The sequence below is a fragment of the Phaseolus vulgaris genome, chromosome 11 (assembly GCF_000499845.2).
Source record: "Phaseolus vulgaris cultivar G19833 chromosome 11, P. vulgaris v2.0, whole genome shotgun sequence".
Taxonomy (NCBI): domain Eukaryota; kingdom Viridiplantae; phylum Streptophyta; class Magnoliopsida; order Fabales; family Fabaceae; genus Phaseolus; species Phaseolus vulgaris.
The window spans coordinates 1,500,763-1,522,737 of record NC_023749.2 but is presented as its reverse complement, the minus strand read 5'-3'; the positions used below and the strand labels follow the sequence as shown (position 1 = coordinate 1,522,737).

Sequence of the window (21,975 nt, the reverse complement as noted above, 5' to 3'; positions counted from 1 at the left end):
ATTGTTAAATGGTTTTTAAATTAGTATCTAATTAGCAACCAATGTTTTAACTACCAATTATTTATATTCTAAATTTGGTAACAAAAACATTAGTTTCTAATTAGATACCAATCTAAAAATCATTTATCAATAATATAAACTAATTTAGAAACAAAAATTTATTTAGTACTTAAAATAGTCTTTATTTAGTCACTATAACAACTAATAATTTTTTGTTTCTAAAATTGATTTTTATTTCATAATTTTCTTGTAGTGACTTATGTATGATAAGTTTTTCTTCTTATTATGGATGGTAAATATGTTTACTTAACAATAAATATCTCATGTCAAAAGATATTATTAATTATTTTAAAATTCATACCTACAAATATTCATAATTGAATAATATTCAAATGAACATTAAACTAATAATAATATCAGAATATTTAGTAAAACTGTGTATTGGATAAATGTGTCATCAATTTTGAAAATAGAAGAAAATTAAACTTTGCATACGTAAACCTAATCATCTTTTCATCTTTAATGAGACTAATTTATCTTATCTTTCCACTTGAAATTAAAGCATAGAACAAGAGTCAAAAGACAAAAACAAAGTAATAAAACTGAATGGAGACTTTAAAGATCTTATAAAAATAATTTTTACAATAAAGTTCAAACATAAAGAAGTTTTTAAACATAAAAAGGAGATAAATTAAAGTCAAAATTGCGAAAACCTTAACAAAGATAGCTTTCTTATCCGTTAGGTGACACTACTTTTACTAATCTTCATCTAAAGCAAAGAGAAACAACTCATTAATATATATTGTTTTAATATCAATGATAAATCATTTATCAAATTATTTAATATCACTATTGTAATAGAATTCAAGTACAAATATTAACTTTTATCTTAATTTCGTATATTACACTTTTAAGTAGAGCAATGTGTCTAATATATTTTTATTTTTTATTTTATTTTTATTTTACCCTTCTTTAGTTTTTTATATTTTAGATAAACTTGAGGAGACTACTATAGTGAAACTATTTTATACACACATTAAATTTATAATATTATTTTTCATTAAAAGTCTTTCTCATATGTTTTATTTTCATATTTTAACTATTTTTTAAAATAATAATTTGGATTTAATATACATATTCCAGTTGCTTTGATTTTTCATTTCATAGGATTCAAAATGGACGACATATGGTTTGCTAAATTTTTATTAAAAAACTATACAAATTCATTTTCCTTTATTTTAACTTAAACTTTTTATTATTAAATTTATAGACCTAATTAGAACTCATATTTAACTTCATATTTACTTTAGATTTCAAAGTATATATATATATATATATATATATATATATATATATATATATATATATATATATATTAAATGTGCTCTTCATCTCTTCATTGAAATTATTAGTTTTTAGTTTCGTAATTTTAGGAATGATTTATTAATCTCTTTTACTCAATTTATAAAATTGTCTTTTCCTTTCTTCATTCACTTTTGTTTTTTTTTTCTTCATCAATGGAGAACAGATTTTGTAGAAAAAATTCACATAATTAAGATTAAACAAGCACAATTGAGTTTTGCAGTGATCATTGAACATTTGGAATTTGTTTTTCTTTTCTCTAAAATTGATTTTTCACATTGGGATCACAATTTGTGTTTTAGAAATCAATTTAATATTGATTTGATAATTAATTATAAATTACATTGAATGATATTATTATTTTATTAGTATAGTTGGTTTAATTAATTAAATGAGGACTTGTTTAGTCCTATTAATTAATTGAAAATGTGTTTAGTTCTTAAATATGAAAATGGACGTTTTCATCATTTTCCATTTTTTATTTTTAGTTTATGTTGTGTTTATGAATTTGAATTCTACGTTTTTCAATCCCTAAGTCTCCAAATTAATTTATCCATAGAATGTTTACAAATAAATTTTATATGTGTTTTGATACTATTATTTGAGAATTTTTTTATAAATGCACCTCTTAAAATTAAAACTCTTAATCCATTTATATCTTTATTTCAAAGAAGTCGAGTTTCTTAACTTTGCATAAAATAATAATTTGTTTGACTTTCAAATTTTGACTTTTCTTTCTAATCACATAATTTAATCTCTATACAATAAACACTTTAATTTGGTTTAATTTCTTTTGTTAGTTTACTTTTTTTAAACAACTCTTTTATATGGTTTTTATTAAGAATTTGTAAAGGAAATTTTAATGAGTAGAATATTTGATTTTGAAACCTTCATTTCTTTATTTTTTGTGTTTTAATTAGAGAAATTGTTGGAAATCTCACATCGACTAGAGATTAGAACATTTCATCGTATATAAGGTGGGTGCAACCCTTACCCTATGAACTGGTTTATTGAGGTTGAGTTAGGCTTAAATCTCACTCCTTAACAGAAGTGTGATATCCATATATGTTTATTTTAATTTTTAATTTTTGCATTTTATTATTTATCTAAGAAAAACATTTCATGAGTAACAAGAAAGGCAACCACAACCAACACATTGTTAAAGTGGAAATATCAAATTCTATAAATGTAAGTGTATTGGTAAAATCAATCAAAAGTTTTTGAAGAAGAAAATCAATTACAAGTTGAATGTTTGGGAAAGAAATGGAAAGAACACAAAAAAGGAAATATCAAACTTTGTGAACTTTGATTTGAATTTGGGATGATGTAAAAATACAATCCAACTTGCCATAGAAACATTGGCAAGGTAGGAACAGAAGTGGGAGGAAAAGAGAAGAAGGGGTGTTCATAACATACAATTTGTCACTAACATGGAGAACCACAATCCAAAAGAAGAAACACTGAAAAATCCTAAACAATATTACAAGCCTCGTGATCCCATAAAAATTCTATTCTGAGAAGCAAAAATCATACAAACATGTTCAAACAACTGAATGTTCAATACCATTGTTGAATAGTGTTCTATTTCTGGTTCCCAGCAGCACCCTTTTTCTTGAGCAGGCTTCCAAACTTGCCAAGTAAAGGCTTTTTCTTCTTCTTCAATTGTTGTTGTTTTGGTTCATCAATGTTCTCTGTTACAGCATTTCCATTTATCTTATCAAAGCTCTCAAGTGATTCAGGTTCTAGCTTTGAGTCAACTTCCTCTTCAAGTGATTCAGGTTCTGCTTCTCTCTCCGGAGAGAACTCCTTTTTCTCTATCTTGCAGCTCTCCCACATTTTAAATTCAACTTCTACTGAATCCTCCTTTTCTTTGGTCTCTTCTTCCTTCACTTTTTCACTCACTTCCTCAGGTTTGGGAGCTGCAATATTTGCAGCCTTGTCGTTCGACAGAATGCTTTCTTCTGCTGTGTTTTGTTGGAGTTCCTCCTGATTCAATGGCAGCTCTACCTTTGAAATGTCCTCTCCTACATGTCCATTCTCTTCAGAAAATTCAACTACTTTAGGAAGCAAATCATAGTCTTTCTCACTGTCAGTGAGATCCCCATTTTCCTCAGGGTGGTTTATGGTTGTAGCTTCTTCCAACAACTTGGATAACTCCTCCACCTTCTTGATAGATTCAGATTCCCTGATCCGAAGTTCATCATTTTCTTCAAACATACTCTGCAACTCATTTTCTTTATCCAATAAATTCTCCTTCAATTTCATGTTCTCAGCTGTTGATTCCTTCAGAGCTTCCTGCAGCTGAATTGCCTCAGCCTCAACTTCCTTCAAATTTTCCTTCAACTGGGCTTCTTCCTCCCTGTTGATATTAGCTTCTTCTTCGGTTTCTTTAAGCAAGTAAAGCAATCTTTTTATTTCTTTTTCTAGAGATACCTTCTCTTCTTCATTTTTCTTTATGCAGCTGACCAGATGAAGCTCTCTCTGCTCCCACTCAACCTTGGAGTTCTCAAAGACACTCTTGGAATTTTCAATACTACATACAAGAACATCAATCTCATGTCGTGCCTCATCAAGCATGGACTCGTATTTTTCATTGGTGGCTTTTAATACTAACTTCAAATCTTCAATCTGAGCCTCATAGCTTTCACGTTCAGCTTGGGTGTTTAGTAGATTTTCCTTAGCTTCTCTGGCTTCTGCAGATACTTCATGTAATGCAGAAGCTAAGCTTTCCATTGCCTTTTTACTCTTTTCTTCTTCATCTCTAGAATTCTCCAATTCACTGATAAGTTTGTTTTTCTCTTCTAATAAGGTCTGCACACTAGAAGCAGCAAGCTTTTCATCGTTCAAAGCCTGGGCTTTCTCTTCGTTAACCTTCTCAATTTCAGACTTCAGAGCCTCAACTTCCTTTGACTTTTCAAGACTTTCTTCCTTGGCCGTGCGAAGTTGGCGTTCTGAATCCTCAACATCAGCTCTCTGTCTCCCAATTGTCATTTCTAATAATCCTACCTTCTCTTTAAGAGTAGTAACTTCAGATTCTGCTTCATGCAACAAATCATTGCTTCCTTCTAGCTGTTTCATTACAGATTCCAAAGACTCTGATGCTGATCTCTCCAGTTTGTTTGCTTCTTCAATTCTCATTTCCAGTTCCTCAACCTTCTTATTCCACTCCTCTAGCAGGCTACGGGCATAAGATTCAGCCATTTTTGAAGCTTCAAGCTCCACATTAAGCTGTTCAATAAAAGTTTCTTTCTCTGACAACTTATCGCTATAACCCTTTGCTTTTTCAAGTTCATCATTGAGAGCTGATATCTCTGTTTTTAGTTTCGATATAACCTGATTTTCACCACCCTCCGTTTCGAGTTTTGCATCTAGTAAGGTCTTCAATCGCATCAATTCAGCTGATAAAAACTCTGCTTTCTCTGCCTGAATCTCGGCAATTTTAGTTGCATCATCAGCATGATTCAATGCCTGGTTCTTTGCATCACAAGTCATGGCAAGTTCTTGTTTAACCCGCTGAAGCTCCTGCGTGGTGGAGAGAAGAGCAGCCATGTCCAAAGCATGTTGGTTCTTGACACTTTCAATCTCGTTCTGCCATTCTTCTTCCTTTTTCTTCACACTTTCAATACCAGCCTGCTCCAATTCCACAGCTCGGAATCTCTCAATCTCAGAATTCTCCTCAGCACGTTTTTGAGCCACCAATGCTTCCCTGAGTTTGTCATTTGCATCCTCAGCCACTCTCTGTGCCTCTTTCAACTCATCAATTGCTTTTAGCTTCTCCTTCTCAGCTTGAATGAGCAGCTCCTTTGCTTTCTTTAGGTCTTCTTGAGCAAGATTCAATTGGTTCTGCAACTCTGAACCCTTTGCAGCTCTGGGGGGTTGTTTCTGACAGACCAAGGATACACAAGCACAGATCAGAGTGCAGATACTCTCAAAAGGAAATCTGGATTAAGTAAAATACTTTTCTTAATCAATTTTAAGGAATAATGGAAGAAACATCTCCATCATTTTCCAACAAAAAACAGGGCGAATTGAAATGCATCCTCGAGCAAAAATATGCAACGCAAATTGAGATGTTAGGAAGTTCAATTGCTTCTTAAAAAAATTTGAAACGAAAACAAAGAACGCAGTTCACATGCAACCATTTAGTAATATGATCGAAGTCTCGAAGAAAGAACCATAACATAAGTGCAATCTGGAACTTACATCAGGTGGGGTGGCAGAGGGTCGTGGTGATTTCCGCTCAATCGTTGGCTTTGAATTAACAGATCGTGGAGATCGTTCCACAGAAAGTCGCGAATTTTGCAAAGGGGATGGTGACTCAGATTCTGATTTAGACACCACTTTGCTAGCTTTACTGATTCTAGGAGCTGCCATTGATCCTTTGCTGGGATTTTCAGATAGATTGGGTCTACGAATTCACAATGAAAACACCAGATCAATAATGCTTTCAATGGGACATGCAGAACAAAGATAAAATAAGCATAATCATGTGGGTGCATCCAATCAAATAGATGGATCTAACTATCCACGCAATAATAAAGCAACTCGCACGCCAAATTCAGCATCCAGAATCAGTGCCAAGCCAAACTCCATGAAAAAACAAAGATTAAGGCGAGAACAGAGGTAGTAACACAAACAATGATGTGCAATAACCCTGAACCAACACAATTGTACAAAATGGAGCCAAAACAAGAAGCAGCAGCGAAAAAGAAGTGAAACCCAACTTCGAACTGCAGACACAGAGTTCATAGAAAAACACTGAAATTCCATGAGATGAACACTGCAAAAATGAAAGTCAGAGAGAAAAAATGGAGAAAACCCCATAATTGCAAGTCATAATTACCAGATCAAACCTCATAAAGCAGACAGCAATCACACTTGACAAAAAAAAAAAAAAACAGAGCTGAAAAAAAAGAAAACAGAGCTGAAAACCAGATCTTTGTAGTGAGAACCCAGAAAGTTGAGCTGACCTTGATTTTGAAGCCATGATGGCGGCAGTTGTGTGAGTGAGAAGAAAAGGCAAAAGGGGTGCGTTTGCAGAGCTAAAAATGGCAGATTTCTGACATTGTAGGAAAGAGGAAAAAGAAGAAATAATGTTTGTTGAGTGTGAGTTGAAGAGTTTGAGTTGGTGAGTGAGAGAGAGTGAGGAGAAGATGCAGAGGGAATTTACAGAGCAGAAACCAAATTATTTGAGATGCTTCTCTTTAGTCCAGAGTGTCCACACACACACACTCTCTTTTCTCTCTCTCTCTCTCTCTCATTCATTCATTTATTGTTAACCGTTTTTTCCTCTCTCATCTCTTCTTCTGATGTGGGATGCAGTTCCTGTTACTGCAACTATTACCATTATGAACTCTCTTTATCAGTAACTTTGTCAGAGGTAAAAGCAAAAAAAACACCTATGCTACTCACTCACTTTTCATTACAATTTTAAAATAATTCCTAAAATTCAAAATTCAATTAGATTTTTTTTCTAAATAATGTTGTATAATATTCTTAAACGGATTGAAATTAAGAAAATGATTATTCTTCTTTTTCAGTCGTTCATTTGTTTTTTCTTTTTTCGTATGAACTCCGCGTATTTATCTTGTTTTGCTACTTTTCATTCTCGTGAATTACAAGTTTGATGGTACTTATAAAAGGTACTTCGATGTTAAGTCAAATTTCGGTACTTGTTGTATTCAATGTATAATTATGAGTGTATAATGGCGATGTACCTAATTCTTGAAATTTGTGTCTATTTCTATAGTTATCATGGATACTTTGTTATTGGATCGGATTAAAGATATGAAATGTAGTTAAAAAAATATTACTTAATGTTTAGTTGATTAGTCTTGCTAATCTTCTTAAAGTATGGTGATATCGGTCGACTTTGACCGGGCATTAGACTTGTATTCCGTTGTTCGATCTTGACTAATATGTTTGAGAATTAAAAAAAAAAATTGAAATAACATTTTTCTTTTTCAAATTAATGATGTTGAACTTGTAAAGAGATTAATGGTTTTTGCACTTAATTTTGAGGTTATTAAATTCTAAAACAGTTCTTAAATAGAGATTAAGCATTGTTAAATTAGTCTGATTATATATAAAATAAATCTTAAAAAGAATAATATGTGTACTTTAATAATTACTTTGGATAATAAATAATTTGTAAAAAAAATACTATTATAAGAAAAACTTTGGTCTATTATGATGACATATATATAAGTGTTTGTTAGCTCCTAGAGTCCATGTGTATCACCATCAATGATGAGAGAATATTAACATCTTAATGTGGATTCTATCTTGTTCCACTCAATCAAGTTGCTAGTGTATCTTAAAAAAAGTAGTTAATAAATTAAATTTGATATTAAAAAAAGTAATGTTTTTATTCTCTCTTTATTTTTCATTTTTTAAAAACTTATTTTTTTCTGGTTTAAAACTCTGAGTTTTGACCAACATAAATGATTTTTTACTATTTTAATAAATATTATATATCATTACATTTTCTCTCAAGGTTATCATAACTATTTTTCTATTTTTATATTTAAAAAATAACACATAAAAACAGTTTTTTTTTTTGTCAAAAATGTTATCACTAAAAAGGGAACATAATGATTACTATCTTTTGAATATGATAATATATTGAATGTAGATATAAGTGACAAAATGGGGTTTTGTAATCAATTAGATTAATTTTTTGAGTGATAAATAAGTTAAAAAAATAGCTGCTTTAATATAGATAATAATAGGCTCGAAATGCTTTGATATCATATTACGAAGTGGAATTAAGTCTAATTCAACCCCAATCCCATAAAATCGGTTCATGAGGTTGAGGTTTGCACCCACTTATATACAATGAATTATTTTCATCTCTATTCGAGATCTCTAACAACAATAGTAATATTATAATTTAATGATTGTATTAAAAAATTAATTTTTGATATAAAGTTATAATTTTTTTATATAAAGTTATAATTTTTGATATAAAGTTATAATTTTTTTTATATAAAGTTGTAATTTTTTATTATTTTATATAAAAAAAAAGGTTGGCATGAGATGAACTTTGGTATGGAGGGTAAGAAACTGACTAGCAACCAACAATCCTTTATCCATCTATCTATCTTGTGGATCTGCCAAAACTCATTTCAATTTCTCATTTTTAAAATCAAAAAATTAGGTACAACTTTAAATTGAATCACTCATCATGCTAACTTCACTCCACATATTTATATATCCAATTCCTCATTATTTCGTTAGAAATTACTTTTCTTTTTTTCATTTTGTCGGTGATGATTCCAATAATACGTTTTTTATATGAAAAAAAAATTATGACTATATTAAATTAAAGGTCATAATTTTTATTTAGTTACTGTTTATACACAATTTGGTAATGACATTTTCTTAGTATTTCAGTCGTATAAATTGTTCATATATAAAATAAGGTTTGTTATATACTATAAAATATATTATCTCTACTAGTAGTATTTAACATATTTTTTCATGTCGAGACTTGTCAACCCATACGTGATACTATATATTATAGTGAAAGACCATCTAATAAAATCTTGTTAGGATAAACTCTAAATGACTCTAATATCATATTAAGAAATAAATTTTAATCTAACTGATTGAAAGTAATTGTACGAATTTGTAAAATTGTTGAACTGATACATTCATATTGATTTACTTCAATAATATATATAATAAAATTATATATACTGAAAGCTATAAAATAGGAATACTAACCTCCTTCAAACTGACCATTAATATAATATTAATGATAAATAATTTAAAAATAATAAAATCTGAATTAATAATCAATATTTAAGACTAATGAAATTTGAATTAATAATCAACATTATATATAATACATGAAAAATACACAATTTTTTTGTTTATATATAATACATGAAAAATACTCAATTTTTTGTTTTTGTTTTTGGTGTGTGTGGAAACTTTGAGGAGATGGAGAAGCATGTTTGACTTTACACATAAGCATGCATCCCAAACATGTCCATTTTGAGTGCAACTTCAGATTAAGCTTTGGGTCAACTCACAATTTACACAAACATTCATTTTTTTTAAGAAAATGCAAAAAACATGCTAATTAGTTGTTGGGATTCTGTAGCAAATCTGACAAAATAGCAGCATCATGTTTGGTTGAATATTGTTTACTCAACTTAAACACTGGTTTAGGTTTAACCCCATCTTCACTCAACTTTATAGCAATCACTGTAACAGATTAACTAATTAATCCAAAACAAATTAAATATTATCCAAAACATTATTTGTTTCGTTAAAAATAGTTATAATATTTGAACTTGATGAATTAATTTGAATAGATTTGGTAAGAACAGGGCACAAAAATTTATTAGGGATTGACTGGTGACAAAATAAATATTGATATTAGGTTAGTAGTCATTGTTTGTATACCATCCACATGATCACTCACATGACATGTCTCAACCAATAATGTTAATTGCGTTATGCAGTAACTTCTCTCTTCATAAACCATAAAAGCAACGCATTATTATTTAAACACTATAATTAAAATGTCATAAATCTAAGAATACAACAACTATTTGTTGCAGTCTAGTTAGACATCATTAACATTGAAAAAGTTCTCCTTGTTGCAAGAAAGTATTGCAATTTTTTTTCAATAAATTACGATTTTTAGTAAAAAAAATTATGAAATTGAGTAAGTTGTACATCTTTTTGGACGACTTTCGAGTGAAAGTCATATGTATGACTTTAATGTAAAATAATATAATTGAAGTCGTAAAAAGTGAAACAACTTCAATTGTATTATTTACACAAAAGTCGTACATGTCATATATGACTTCATTTAAAGTTTATTTTAGATTTACTCAAAGTTGTCAGAATGTCATATGACTTCTATTCAACAAGATCGACAAAAATCATACTGGTGGGATACGACTTCTACATGAAGTCTTTTCCCACCTAAAACATATCGATAGGATACGATTTTCACTATTCACTACAAGAAAATCATTAAATAAAAACTAATTTTAGAGACTACAAATAATTAGTTACTATAGTGACTAAATTAGAGACCATTTTAGTGACTAAAAAAAATTTTGGTTTCTAAATTAGTTTATATTATTGATAAATAGTTTCTAAATTGGTATTTAATTAGCTACCAAGATTTTTGCTACCAAATTTAGAATCTAAATAATTGATAGTTAAAACATTGGTAGCTAATTAGATAACAATTTAAAAACTATTTATCAACAATAAAAACTTAGAAACCAATAATTTTTTTAGTCTTTAAAATATCTCTAATTTAATCACTATAACAACTAATTATTTTTTATCTCTAAAATTGGTTTCTATTTAATGATTTTTTTTAGTGATAAAGTCATCCAGATGATGTAAGATTTACCAACTTTTATAAAATGATTTTTTTACCCAAAATGTAAAAAAAAATTGCACTTTTTTTCTGATAAATATCATACAAATCCCATGAATAGTATATTTTAACTGAATCACATGTCAAATTTTGCATAAAGTATAAATATTTGACCCTAATTATACAGTATGTGTAGTGTGTGAGAAGGTAATAGCATAGATAGAAAGCTGGGGAGTTTGAGACAACTGGCATGCACATGGGAAGAGGAATCAAAAATAAAAATGGGAAAAATTGATGAGTTTTGTTATTGGCCATTGGAGATTGGAGATTCAGATAGGCACAAAGACAGACAGCAAACATGTAACATCATCATTCTGAGGTGGGGGAGCATGTTCTATAACTAATATTCTTTGTTTGGTTTCTCCCACCCAAATCCTTTTTTTTTCATGAATTAATCAACCACAGAATACTCAATATTGTTTCTTTTGCCACCATCCCAAACAACCCTCATTTTCACTTTAATTAAATACACCACGCCAACGCCACTCATGACAAACAAACACGTTCGTTGGTTGTTTTTCTGCAACTGCAGTTCCTTTCATTAATAATCATTTTGTAACATGCAAAATGTCAGACCAGTTCCTCTTTTATTCTTCCTGCTTTCATCACAAATTTTCAGAACAAAAAATTCACTTTGGTAGTTGTCAAAATTCCATGCATTTGAATAGTAGTTGGGGTTTTCATGTTGTTCTTTATTTATTGGGTCTTGAAGTTCTGTGTGAACTGAAATTCCTCACAGTGAATTCTCAATTATGCAGACATAACTCAAGGGTTTGGTTGTGAACTTATGATAGTGATAAAAAGTGAAAAATGATGCAAAATAGATTAAGATTAGTTATGTGAAATGTCAAGAATCTACTCCTTCAAATCAAATCACAATTTTGAAGATTTTTCTTACCATGATCTCCACCTCTTCAGTCAGAAATCACAGCATGTTTCCACCATTATTATTCCCTACTGATAGACTTTGTGACTTCAAATTTTTCAATTGATGAGAAAAAGTTAATAGATTCTAACTGTGTAATGTAACATAGAAAATGATTAGGATATATAGATACACACATTGTCATAATATACAATAACTTTTCCCAGATGGAAAAACCAAAAAGTCTTGAGGCTAAAAGTAGACTGCTTCATGTGACAGTGGTTTGAGTGCACTTAAAGTAAATGTACTTTTATTTGAAATAGATCATGAATTATCTTACACATTCAAATATACATATATGTTCATTGATTTTTAAATCAATTTGAAAGATTGTATTTAATTAAATACTAAAAAAAATATTTTTTTCATTTTTATAATTATGAATAATAAGATGAGATTTGCAATCATAGATCACTTAAGATGTAAATTTCAATTACCAACACATTTTTATGAGTAGTTCTATAGAAATGAATGCTAGCCAAGTTCAAAATAAAGATAGTAAACAGTTTCCTGCATTATTGACCCATGAAGTTTTCTGCTATTATTGATGATTACTTAAAATAGTTCCCTGCATTTTTAGGCTTTTTTTATAATTTTGGTAGCATCAAGTTTAAACCATGTCATTAAAGAAACTCAAAGAAGCAGAAGACCTAACAGTGTAGATGGGGTCCTCTAGCATTTGACTGCAAGAAAAATGGTAGTTGGCATCTACATGGCCTGTGGAGAGAGAAACAGATAACAGAGAAAATATATAGATATAATAGATTATATAAATCATATATCATGTTTAAAACAAATCATATCATGTTATAATAAGACAGGAATAGAGAAAACTAAATTATAGAAACTAATATTTTTACAATGATACTTCCTGCGGATTTCTGGGATTGCTTGCACATAATCCTCATTGTTTTTTTATGTTTATAACATCAAATGCTATGTTTGTTTCAAGAAACATGATATGCCATGAAGGAATACATAAATATAATCAATTAATATAATTGATTATTATATAACATAATAGAATAATAAAATAAAGTTATATATAATAATAATAATATTGAAATATTAATAAAAAAAATATTAAATAATTAATATTTTTTATATAATAATAATATTTGTAATAAAAGTAAATAATATTAATAATAAAATTAAAGTTTTTTCATTAAAATTAACTAATAATAAGAATAATTTGATCATTTTGTAAAATATATTATTTTATAACTTTTTATAATTTATTATATCAATCAAATTATTTACAAACTTTTATAATCTTTTTCTTCATTTTTTTTCACTTTCTATTTTTTTTAATTCAAACATCTTTTTCCCTCTCAAATTCCCTATCTAATCCAATCGTAGCATTAAAAGATTTCCAATTATAATATTTTCCAAACAACTAAGGTTTTTACACACATACATACATTTATATACATACATACATATTTATATATATATATATATATATATTTTGTCAATGTAATACTAAAACAAGTAAGAAATATCAAACTAAATAAGAAAAAAGGACAAAAAAAAGGCAAGTGTAATTTATTCAAAAAAAATTGTAGACTACCATAAAAAAAATTTAAAAAAGTCCCAAAAGGTAAGGCAAGTCACTTTGTGAGGTCCCAATTATCCCATGAAAGGAGGCCACTAGTGATGGTCAAAAGTAATTTGAAAATGATTACAAGGAATGCATGCAGCAGTTATGCAGATCAAAAATTAGAAATGAAGAAAAGATTATCATCAGACTCAGTTTGTTTCATACCAAAAAGTACAGATGAAGAATCTGGAAAAATACAATGGTAAAAAAGAGACAAGTATGATAGTAGATTATCCAATACTAACTTATAAGAGTGAGAAATTACATCACTCTTCATCATAAGAGACATGAAAACTGGTTGTGCAACCAGAAGCTTCAGGGTCTTCAGCCCCACAACAGTCATAGAACTTTGCAGCATAAGGTGGATCATCTGGGCCCAATTCATAGTACCTTCATAATTAACAAAAAAATAAATCACAGAATATGGGAATGGATTGATATTTGAACATGAAAATATATATAAATGTCCAGGTCAACAGCCTGGCATTCACATTCACTGATAAGGTGAACTCAAGTCTAAGATCTCACTACTAGAAAATCATTAAATAGAAATCAATTTTAGAGACAATAAATTATTAGTTTCTATAGTGACTAAATTAGATACTATTTTAGAGACTAAAAAGATTAATGGTATCTAAATTAGTTTCTATTATTGATAAATAGTTTCTGAATTGATATCTAATTAGTTACCTAAGTTTTAGCAACCAATTATTTAGATTCTAAAGTTGGTATCTAATTAGATACCAATTTAGAAATTATTTATTAATAATAGAAACTAATTTAGATACCAATAATTTTTTAGTCTTTAAAACTAGTTTTTATTTAATGATTTTCTTACCGTGTTTGGTCAGCTTAAAACGTAGCAGGCTGTCTATCCCATTGCCTTTGATGAAAAAAACAACATCAATAATATCCACAGTTCCTCATTTATATTACCTCTGTAAATTACACGTAAAAATCTTTCAATTTTAGTTGTCCTTTAAGATTATTTTGCTGCAAGATTTAGAATATTTTATTTCTCTACCCACAATCCTGATTTTTAAGTGCCAGAGCTTAAACACTCAAATGAGAATATGATAAACAAAATGAACGAGTAACAAAACTCCAGCCTTTGGAACAGAGAAAGTACAAACATTTACAAAACTTCATCCTGTTAAGTGTGGTTTGCAAATTACCATAAAAAGTTGTACTGTGAATGGCATGTCTGACATGTGAATCCTCCTGTGTCCTAGTAGAAATTTGAGGTTATAAGTGGGAAATTTGTGGAGATCAACAGATTTTGACTACTAAAGAAACACCTTACCCAGACAGCCCTTGGAACTCCAACAACAAACAGGATCCAAGAATTTGTTACACAATGGCTATGTTCTGGGACAGATTATCCCTTTTGTCAGAAAACTTGCCATGACTTTTGGTTAGTGAATATACCAATCTGGTGAAAGTTTTAGAAATAATCAAGAAAGGAAGATACATCAGAAACATTCTCAATGTTGGAAGGTTTGAGTCAAACTCAGTATTGACTGTTGTAAATTGTAATAAAAGAAGGAAACTAGGAAAGTAGTGAACTAAACATTCTTAGTTTCTTACAGCTAAATGAAATCTTAAAGCCTTTGTACAACAACAATACAAGAACAACTAGGCCTTTTCTTTCTAGATGGAGTCAGTTACATGTATAAAGTGATGCTTTAGAAGTTTATTATGAATCATGTTCACAGACAAACCTTTTACCCCGAAGTCCTTAATAAGTTTCATGGTTTTGACTAAAACTTTTTTGTTATCTCTATCTACATCTCGTGATAAGGCTATCCTTCATCAAAACTACTCTTCTAACTTGAGCTCTATCCATCATCAACATACTACTGCCAGAAACAAAAAAAGTTCTTTCTAACCAAAATAAATGCAACAACCACAGATGAAACTATTCCATCCTTCTCAAAATTTATGGTCTCAAAAAATCAGGCCACTACTAAATCCAGAAATTTCCATTACATTGTTTTGCTTAAATTGTGGCTTATAAGTTATAACCACTACTTTGCCCAGAGTTCTTCTTCTAAAAACATTATGCAAGTTGTGAATACTGCATGACTAGGTTATCAACCCTATTTTGTAAACAAGTTTATCTTTTTTCTCCTCTAGTAGTATTTTGTGTAAAAAATGAGTGTGAAGTGACCCTCAAGAGGTTGTTCAACTGGTAAGAAAACTTGGTAGGGGCTTGAGGGGCCATGGCAATGTCGAATCTTTAAACCGATGGAAGAGGAAGGATCTACAAAAGATACTAGAGTATCCATGTTGATACCTGAATTGATGTATTTTCAATGTAATTTCTTTCTCAGCAAAAAAATGAACAAACTTAGGTATAATATCTTAAGCCTTGTTCTCAAACTACGATGAAGTCAAAAGCTTCTGCATGTCCTATGTTGGGAAGAAGAACACAAGTTGCAGAAAACGAAAAATGACATGCCATTTAAAGATGAGAAATAAGCAATCATGAAAAAGGTGACAAAACATGACATTAAATCAAAATCCTAAAAGACTGATAAAAGAACATGATGGTCATAACGAGAATTAACCACTTTTTTCAGAGGAAAGAGGGAAAAAAAGGAATTTTTAATAGGATTATGAATAAAAATTGAAGGTCTGAAAAAGAGAAGCTAAATGGGTAGATTAAAGAATTTGATGGAAAGAGGGTAGGGTACCTCTTTTGATCGTCGTGACGGCGACAAACGAAGAAAGAAGGGTGGAAACGGCAAGAGGTTGAAGTGTTGGAATTTGGATCATAGCTCTGTTTGCACCTTTTACAAACCTTTGAATTTGATAATATCCATTCTTTCTGCTTCTCCTTCTCCTTCTCCATCTTCCTCACACACCGCAATTTCACAACCTTAACAATTTGCGAACATTCAGAACGAAGATGAAGAGTTTTATTCCCTTCTGCACTTGTAAATATTTTGCATTTGAGAAAAAAAAACAATAAAAATGGTTGCTGAAATATTAAAGTTTCTTGAAGAATAAAACTTTTCATGAGGAGAATTTTTTTTATGATAATTTATTTAAATTTAGATTAAACTGTACTTTTATTTCATAATTTTGGTTCCCTAATTTTATAATCTGCATCGTAATCTTCATAGTATTTAACATTCACACTTCAAACTTCAATTTTGATATTTTTATTTCTTTATTGCTAACATATTTATCAAGAAATATGTAAAATTAATTTAAATATATGCATATAAATTTATGATTGAATAAAAAAGGCGAATTTTGCAAAATCTGAATAATAGAGACTAAAATTTGGGATTAAGAATTGAAAGGGGTAAATTTGTAATTTAGGATATAGTTATCAAATCTTTTCATGTTTTTAAGGAACAATGTAAGTAATATGAAGTTACAAGAGTTATCTTTTGTAGGAAATATTTGAATTTATGGTTCAACACTCAAACTGATTTTCCATTTTCATTAAATATTCTATTAATATATTTAATATTTTTAAAATTACTTTTGTGTTTGATCTTTATCATATAATAACATCCGTTAAATGGTGAGCCATTTCTCAAATCATGTGGTTGAATAGTGTTGGTGATAACTAAAAATAAATTTTAATTTTTTCTTCTTCCTAAGGCTTAAAGTTTATGGTAGAGAGTAATGTTTATTCCTCTTATATGAGTTTATTTATAATTCATTGATAAAAAAAATTGTGATGTTTCCATCGAATAACCCAATAAATGGTATTAAAATCATTACCAAAAGATCTTAGGTTAAAGATGATTGTTTTGTTCTCTTATATAAATTTGTTCATAACTTGTATCAAATCTTCTTAATATATTTTTTTTTTTTACAAACAAGAAGTGACAGAAGTATATATTTTTGCTTTTGGTTCTAAATAACTTTTTATATTTTATTATTGATCCTCAATAATTTTTCCCCCATTTTATATTTTGTTATTTGTTAAGTGAAAATGTCAATAAAATTGTACAATTGACACATATTTTCTTAAAAATTATTTTGCTAAAAGAAAATATTAATTATTGTGATACAATGTCATTTCTCTTCCTTTTTAAGGTTGGCATCTCTTATATCATTAAATTTTCCCATTTCAATGGTAAAATTCAAAATAAATACGAGTAAAACTAGCACATGTATATTTCTAATGTTGTTTTCTTTGAAGAAAAAAATAATTAATAATACAAACAATGGATAATTTTTTTCTTTAAATACTGAGACTAAAGCCCCAAAATAATGAAGAATCACATAATAAAACCATTACTCATCAATCCTCTTCTTGGTATTAATTTTGAACATGAAATACTTAAAGAAATCAAGAATACAAAATCTAAATGAAAGAGAATGACATTATTTACGTCATATTGAATATTTTTTTCTTCAAAAAACATATTAATTCCATCCAATCATTGACTTTATTGCTTAATAAACAACTCATCACTTTAAAGATATAAATAAAGAAATATGACTAAAACATAAATAAAATAGAAAACCAAAATGGATTTTTTTTATTGAAGATCAAAACAAAAATACATGTATCAGTTTAACTAAGCCAACGACTTTCATTTAATGATTGCAAGTAAACGGTAAGGATCAAAAGCACACTAAGTTTTATTCAAAGACAAAAGTGGAAGAAAAATTTACAAAATTTATGAAGAATTAAAATTTGTTTAAGCCTATAAATTCTGATCATTTTAAAAAAATATTCAACTAAATAATGTAGTTACTTAGATACCATGTTCTCTAAGTTTACTGGGGATTTAAACATAATATCAGAGATGCTTCAAAAGAAAACACTGGCGCCTCTATACTACAAGATCATTTTCAACGTAAATTGGTCCTCAGCAAGACAATTTGTATGGCATGGAGTTTGTAAATGCCAACTAAGTGCAATTACTGCACGTTTATGAGGTAATACTAGTATTAGTAAGTTGTGTTTAACAAGGACATGCCTAAATATCATGACAGAAGATGTTCACATAATTTTCGGTTGAATTTACAGTATCCTCCTCCTACACTATACCTGGGTCGTGTGCATTGAGCAAATGGAATATTCACACAGTAGAACCATTTCAGTTGAACTAACCAGATTTGTCATGTGTAAGTTCCGTCATCATCATATTCTGTTGTGTCCTGCCTTCCTGAAATGATATTGAACAAGTTCTTGGTGGCTCGGCCAACTGCTCTAGTAGTCTTTTTAGCAGCTCCAGCAACAGCAGGTTTCAAAGAAATTATGGGCAAATTCGCCCTCTCTTGGATCATGGCTGTATTGAACCAAACTATAATTAGACTAACAAAGAAGAAAAGACATGCCTGCTATGATATCACCCCATGTATCCCCATTGAACAAGTGCTTCAATACTGGATCGCTTTTGCTTGCTCGAAAGAAAATTGACTACTTGATAATTCAATGTTTTAAGCTGTTAAATGGAATTCAAATTTCCAGTGTGGGAAGAGATTGATTATTGATTTGTGTGGGAGTGTACTATTCAATTGCCAACACCTGAGTGTTCTTACAGAAATCATCCTCTGAAAAATGAAACACAGCGTTTCGACCCACAATAGGAAGATTTGGAAAAATTCAAGTGTGTTTGCCTACCCCTTTTTTATTTCTCGGAATGGTGGTATAGATAAATAACAAGCAGCTAAGTGTTGTAGTTAAGATTAAGTGGGGAAAATGCAAAAGAAAAAAATTTGAAGAAATCCCAGCAAATACAGTATACATACACACGGTTTGTTGTTTTGCCATTGAACCCATTCGTCGGATTCCAGCTTCTGCTGCTTGCAAAGCTTGAGATGACTTGTTGAATCCATCTCCTATTTCCTGGCTAATTGCCAAAAAACATATGATTAGATCAAAAGTTCATAATATCCAGGTCTTGCTGTTTCAAAGCAACCATGAATGAAACAATCTTATAAAATTGTTCAAATCACTGGCATGGAAACCTCTTGGTCCATACTTCATTACAATTTACAAGTCTTTCATGTAGAAATACGAAATGCTTAAGGTGAACAGATTGTCACGGCAAACAACACAGTCTATCTTCAGAACGAGTTTACAACACCCAGTAAAGTAAATCAAACAAAGTAGAAATCTAGAATAAGAGAGAAACCCTTTTAATGAATATATATGTCACTTCCATTTCTGCTTGAATGATTCTGTGAGAACGGTTTCAATACAGGTTTAGGATACTCTAGGACAGCGGCAGTACAAAAGTAGCACAAAACAGAACTACTATGTGTATGTTTGAATTGCCATTTCACAGGCACTAAATGTTCATTAATACATTCCACTGCACAAAATTGTGAAGCTACAATATTGATGAATTTAGAAAAGCATTGGTTATGTACAACTGAATTTTTTTCCCAACACACCCAATATACAGTTAATAATTGAAAAGATAACCAACATTTAGAAAAAAAGATGGAAAGAAATACAGCAACAATGGAGTCAAAGCAAAGTAAACATTGTTACCTTAGATCACTTAGTTCTAGAGTTAGATCACTTATTTCCATCCCAGAAAGCCTAATAGCAGCCATGGTACTAGGGAGCTCCTCACGAGCAGTATCAGCCAGCTTTGAAAGGGATATTGCAGCATTTCTCATCGCCTGAGGAACACAGAAAAAGGGTATATGAGTAGTTTGATTCTGTTTATGCTTAACAATTATCCAAAGAAGACAAATAAGGGTATGATATGTCTAGGCATCAAAACATAGAGTGATAAAAACAAAACAACACGAAGAAAATACAATGTTGAAGAGAGAAGTCTAGGCGTAGCCAATAAGGCAAGTTTTAAGTTCCTATTGAATGAAACAGAAGTTAAAGATCTTACACCAGAGAATAAAAATAAAAACAAAAACCAAGATCAATTTACATTAACATTCATCAATTGACACATAAGTCACGTAAAATGGGTATCTAAATTGGAATACGAGCGAGCCTAGCATGCTCTGCAGTCGATGTGATATTATATGCAGATTCCAAATCCTCTTTAGGTGTTTAACAAACTCAGCAAACAGCTGATGGTTCCTCCTTGGCAAAACGATCTAAAATCCAAAGCTCCATCAAAGGAATAAAAATCCATTGTTTGAACAGTTGCGTTCAACTTGAATTCCTCTCAATTTGAAGTTTAAACAGCAAAATCTCAATCTATCAATTCATTTTAGAGAACCAAATGCAACCAATCATAACAAACGGTTATATACACTGCATTTACAATTATAAGCAACGTGATAGACAACTTACAAATAGAGTGGGAACAGCAGCAAAAACAAGGCTAGCGAATGCCACTGAGGTCTGCAAAAACGATTACAATTTTAATTCAAATCAGAGCGAGAAAAATATAACGATTAATAAAAGAATCTGGAACGTCACTTCGAGTTGCTGAAACACTCAACTCAGATGACCGCATTAAAAGTTATGAGAATATTCAGAACGAGGAAAACCTAAACCGAAAACGGAAAAAAAAAAAAAGAGGATCATACCGTGGAAGCGATGAATGCGAGGAGGAAGAAGGCTTGGTCGGAGAAGGTGAGTTTGGGAAGGGGAGAGAGAAATGGAGGGGTTTGGGGGATCGTGAGTTGAGAGTGTAGGGTTTGGTGAGAAGGGGTGGATCCAGTGGGTGATGGTGCAGAGGAGCAACGTGTGAGAACCATGGGAGAGAAATTGGGAGTGGAAGAGAGGAAGAGAAGAGGGTGGAAATGGGGTTTTGGGAGTGTGAAAAGAAGATTGAAGGTTTTGGGAGAATGTGGGAAAAGAAGGAGCAATGGAGAAGAAGCATGGGAGCTTGCAAGAACAGAGTTCATGGCTCTCGATTTGGGGAAGGGAAATCTGTCACTACTCACAAGGAATGCACTTTTATAACCATACACGTCCATGGTATGTAGTATACACACTGAAATACCCTATACTCATACGATATGATACAAACATGCGTATAGAAATATATAAATTATACAAGAAAAATTATATAAATTGACTATAAATATATACAAATAAAATTATATAAATTGATAATAAAATTCTTTGTGTAAAAATATGTTTTAATTATTTTGTTAGAAAAGAAAATGTTTCACATAATTAACTAGTTCAACCTAATTTATTTCTTATTTTTATAATAATAATAAAATCTTATATAATAAATTTAAATTTTTAAAATACATATTCTACGAATATAGTAGAATATCCGACACTATGCATCATTTAAGATTTAAGAGGAATATAGTATTCCAAGTCTATCTTAAAATATGGACTATTATTCACCAAACAATAAAAAATACACATTCAACATAATAAAACTTAGGTTAAATTATTTTCTTAAACGATCAATGTTCTTACTTTTTCAAGACCCCTTTACTTATTGACTATTGTTTAATTACATCTGATTAGTATTCGAATTAATTTATACACATTTCAATCAATTTGCCTCACCCCATCAGAATTAGGTATTCATGTAGAAAAATCAAAATTTGCCTCTCCCCGTCAGAATTAGCTGATGCATTTTATTTATAGCATTTCTAATTCAACCATGATACTAGAACAAATTAACAAATTTTGAAGTAAACTTGTAAATTTTGTATTTGGTTGTAGAAGAAAAAACATTTATTTTATTATTCTATAAATAATAATCTTATTTCCTTTAATTGTTTTCAAGATAATGAAACGGATGTTAAACA

At 29.9% G+C, this 21,975-nt stretch overlaps 3 protein-coding genes across 4 annotated transcripts; all 3 read right to left on the bottom strand.

Moving 5' to 3' along the window:
• Positions 1 to 2,645: 2,645 nt before the first annotated feature.
• Positions 2,646 to 6,697, bottom strand: LOC137823780 (WEB family protein At3g02930, chloroplastic-like). Its single transcript, XM_068629087.1, has 3 exons — positions 6,333 to 6,697; positions 5,566 to 5,770; positions 2,646 to 5,244 (listed from the first exon to the last, which is right to left on the bottom strand). Exons 1-3 carry the CDS (start codon positions 6,347 to 6,349, stop codon positions 2,944 to 2,946), a joined length of 2,523 nt encoding a protein of 840 aa, XP_068485188.1. The 5' UTR covers positions 6,350 to 6,697; the 3' UTR covers positions 2,646 to 2,943.
• A 5,517-nt stretch (positions 6,698 to 12,214) lies between these two features.
• On the bottom strand, positions 12,215 to 16,258 carry LOC137829892 (uncharacterized). Of its 2 annotated transcripts, XM_068636924.1 has the most exons (3): positions 15,996 to 16,258; positions 13,565 to 13,689; positions 12,215 to 12,416 (listed from the first exon to the last, which is right to left on the bottom strand). In XM_068636924.1, the coding sequence occupies exons 1-2, from the start codon at positions 16,151 to 16,153 to the stop codon at positions 13,566 to 13,568; spliced, it is 282 nt and encodes a 93-aa protein (XP_068493025.1). In that variant the 5' UTR covers positions 16,154 to 16,258; the 3' UTR covers positions 12,215 to 12,416; position 13,565. The 2 variants fall into 2 exon arrangements, with proteins under 2 accessions (XP_068493025.1, XP_068493018.1); XM_068636917.1 differs by lacking the exon at positions 12,215 to 12,416 and having other exon boundaries at positions 13,426 to 13,689; positions 15,996 to 16,257.
• A 1,823-nt stretch (positions 16,259 to 18,081) lies between these two features.
• On the bottom strand, positions 18,082 to 21,192 carry LOC137824411 (uncharacterized). The gene is made up of 5 exons (XM_068630053.1): positions 20,785 to 21,192; positions 20,546 to 20,596; positions 19,775 to 19,908; positions 19,027 to 19,127; positions 18,082 to 18,563 (listed from the first exon to the last, which is right to left on the bottom strand). Exons 1-5 carry the CDS (start codon positions 21,175 to 21,177, stop codon positions 18,394 to 18,396), a joined length of 849 nt encoding a protein of 282 aa, XP_068486154.1. The 5' UTR covers positions 21,178 to 21,192; the 3' UTR covers positions 18,082 to 18,393.
• Positions 21,193 to 21,975: the final 783 nt, after the last annotated feature.

Bases quoted from the DNA above. Each gene is read 5' to 3' on its own strand.
- LOC137824411 (XM_068630053.1), bottom strand. From the start codon at position 21,177: ATGGACGTGTATGGTTATAAAAGTGCATTCCTTGTGAGTAGTGACAGA. The intron at 19,128-19,774 runs GTAACAATGTTT...TTTGGCAATTAG, and splicing joins CTAGAACTAAGTGATCTAAG to CCAGGAAATAGGAGATGGAT. The intron at 18,564-19,026 runs GTATGTATACTG...GGTTCAATACAG, and splicing joins GGCAAAACAACAAACCGTGT to CCATGATCCAAGAGAGGGCG.
- LOC137823780 (XM_068629087.1), bottom strand. The intron at 5,245-5,565 runs GTAAGTTCCAGA...TTGGTCTGTCAG, and splicing joins CCTCTGCCACCCCACCTGAT to AAACAACCCCCCAGAGCTGC.
- LOC137829892 (XM_068636924.1), bottom strand. From the start codon at position 16,153: ATGGAGAAGGAGAAGGAGAAGCAGAAAGAATGGATATTATCAAATTCA. The intron at 13,690-15,995 runs GTACCCTACCCT...TTAATTATGAAG, and splicing joins CGTCACGACGATCAAAAGAG to GTACTATGAATTGGGCCCAG.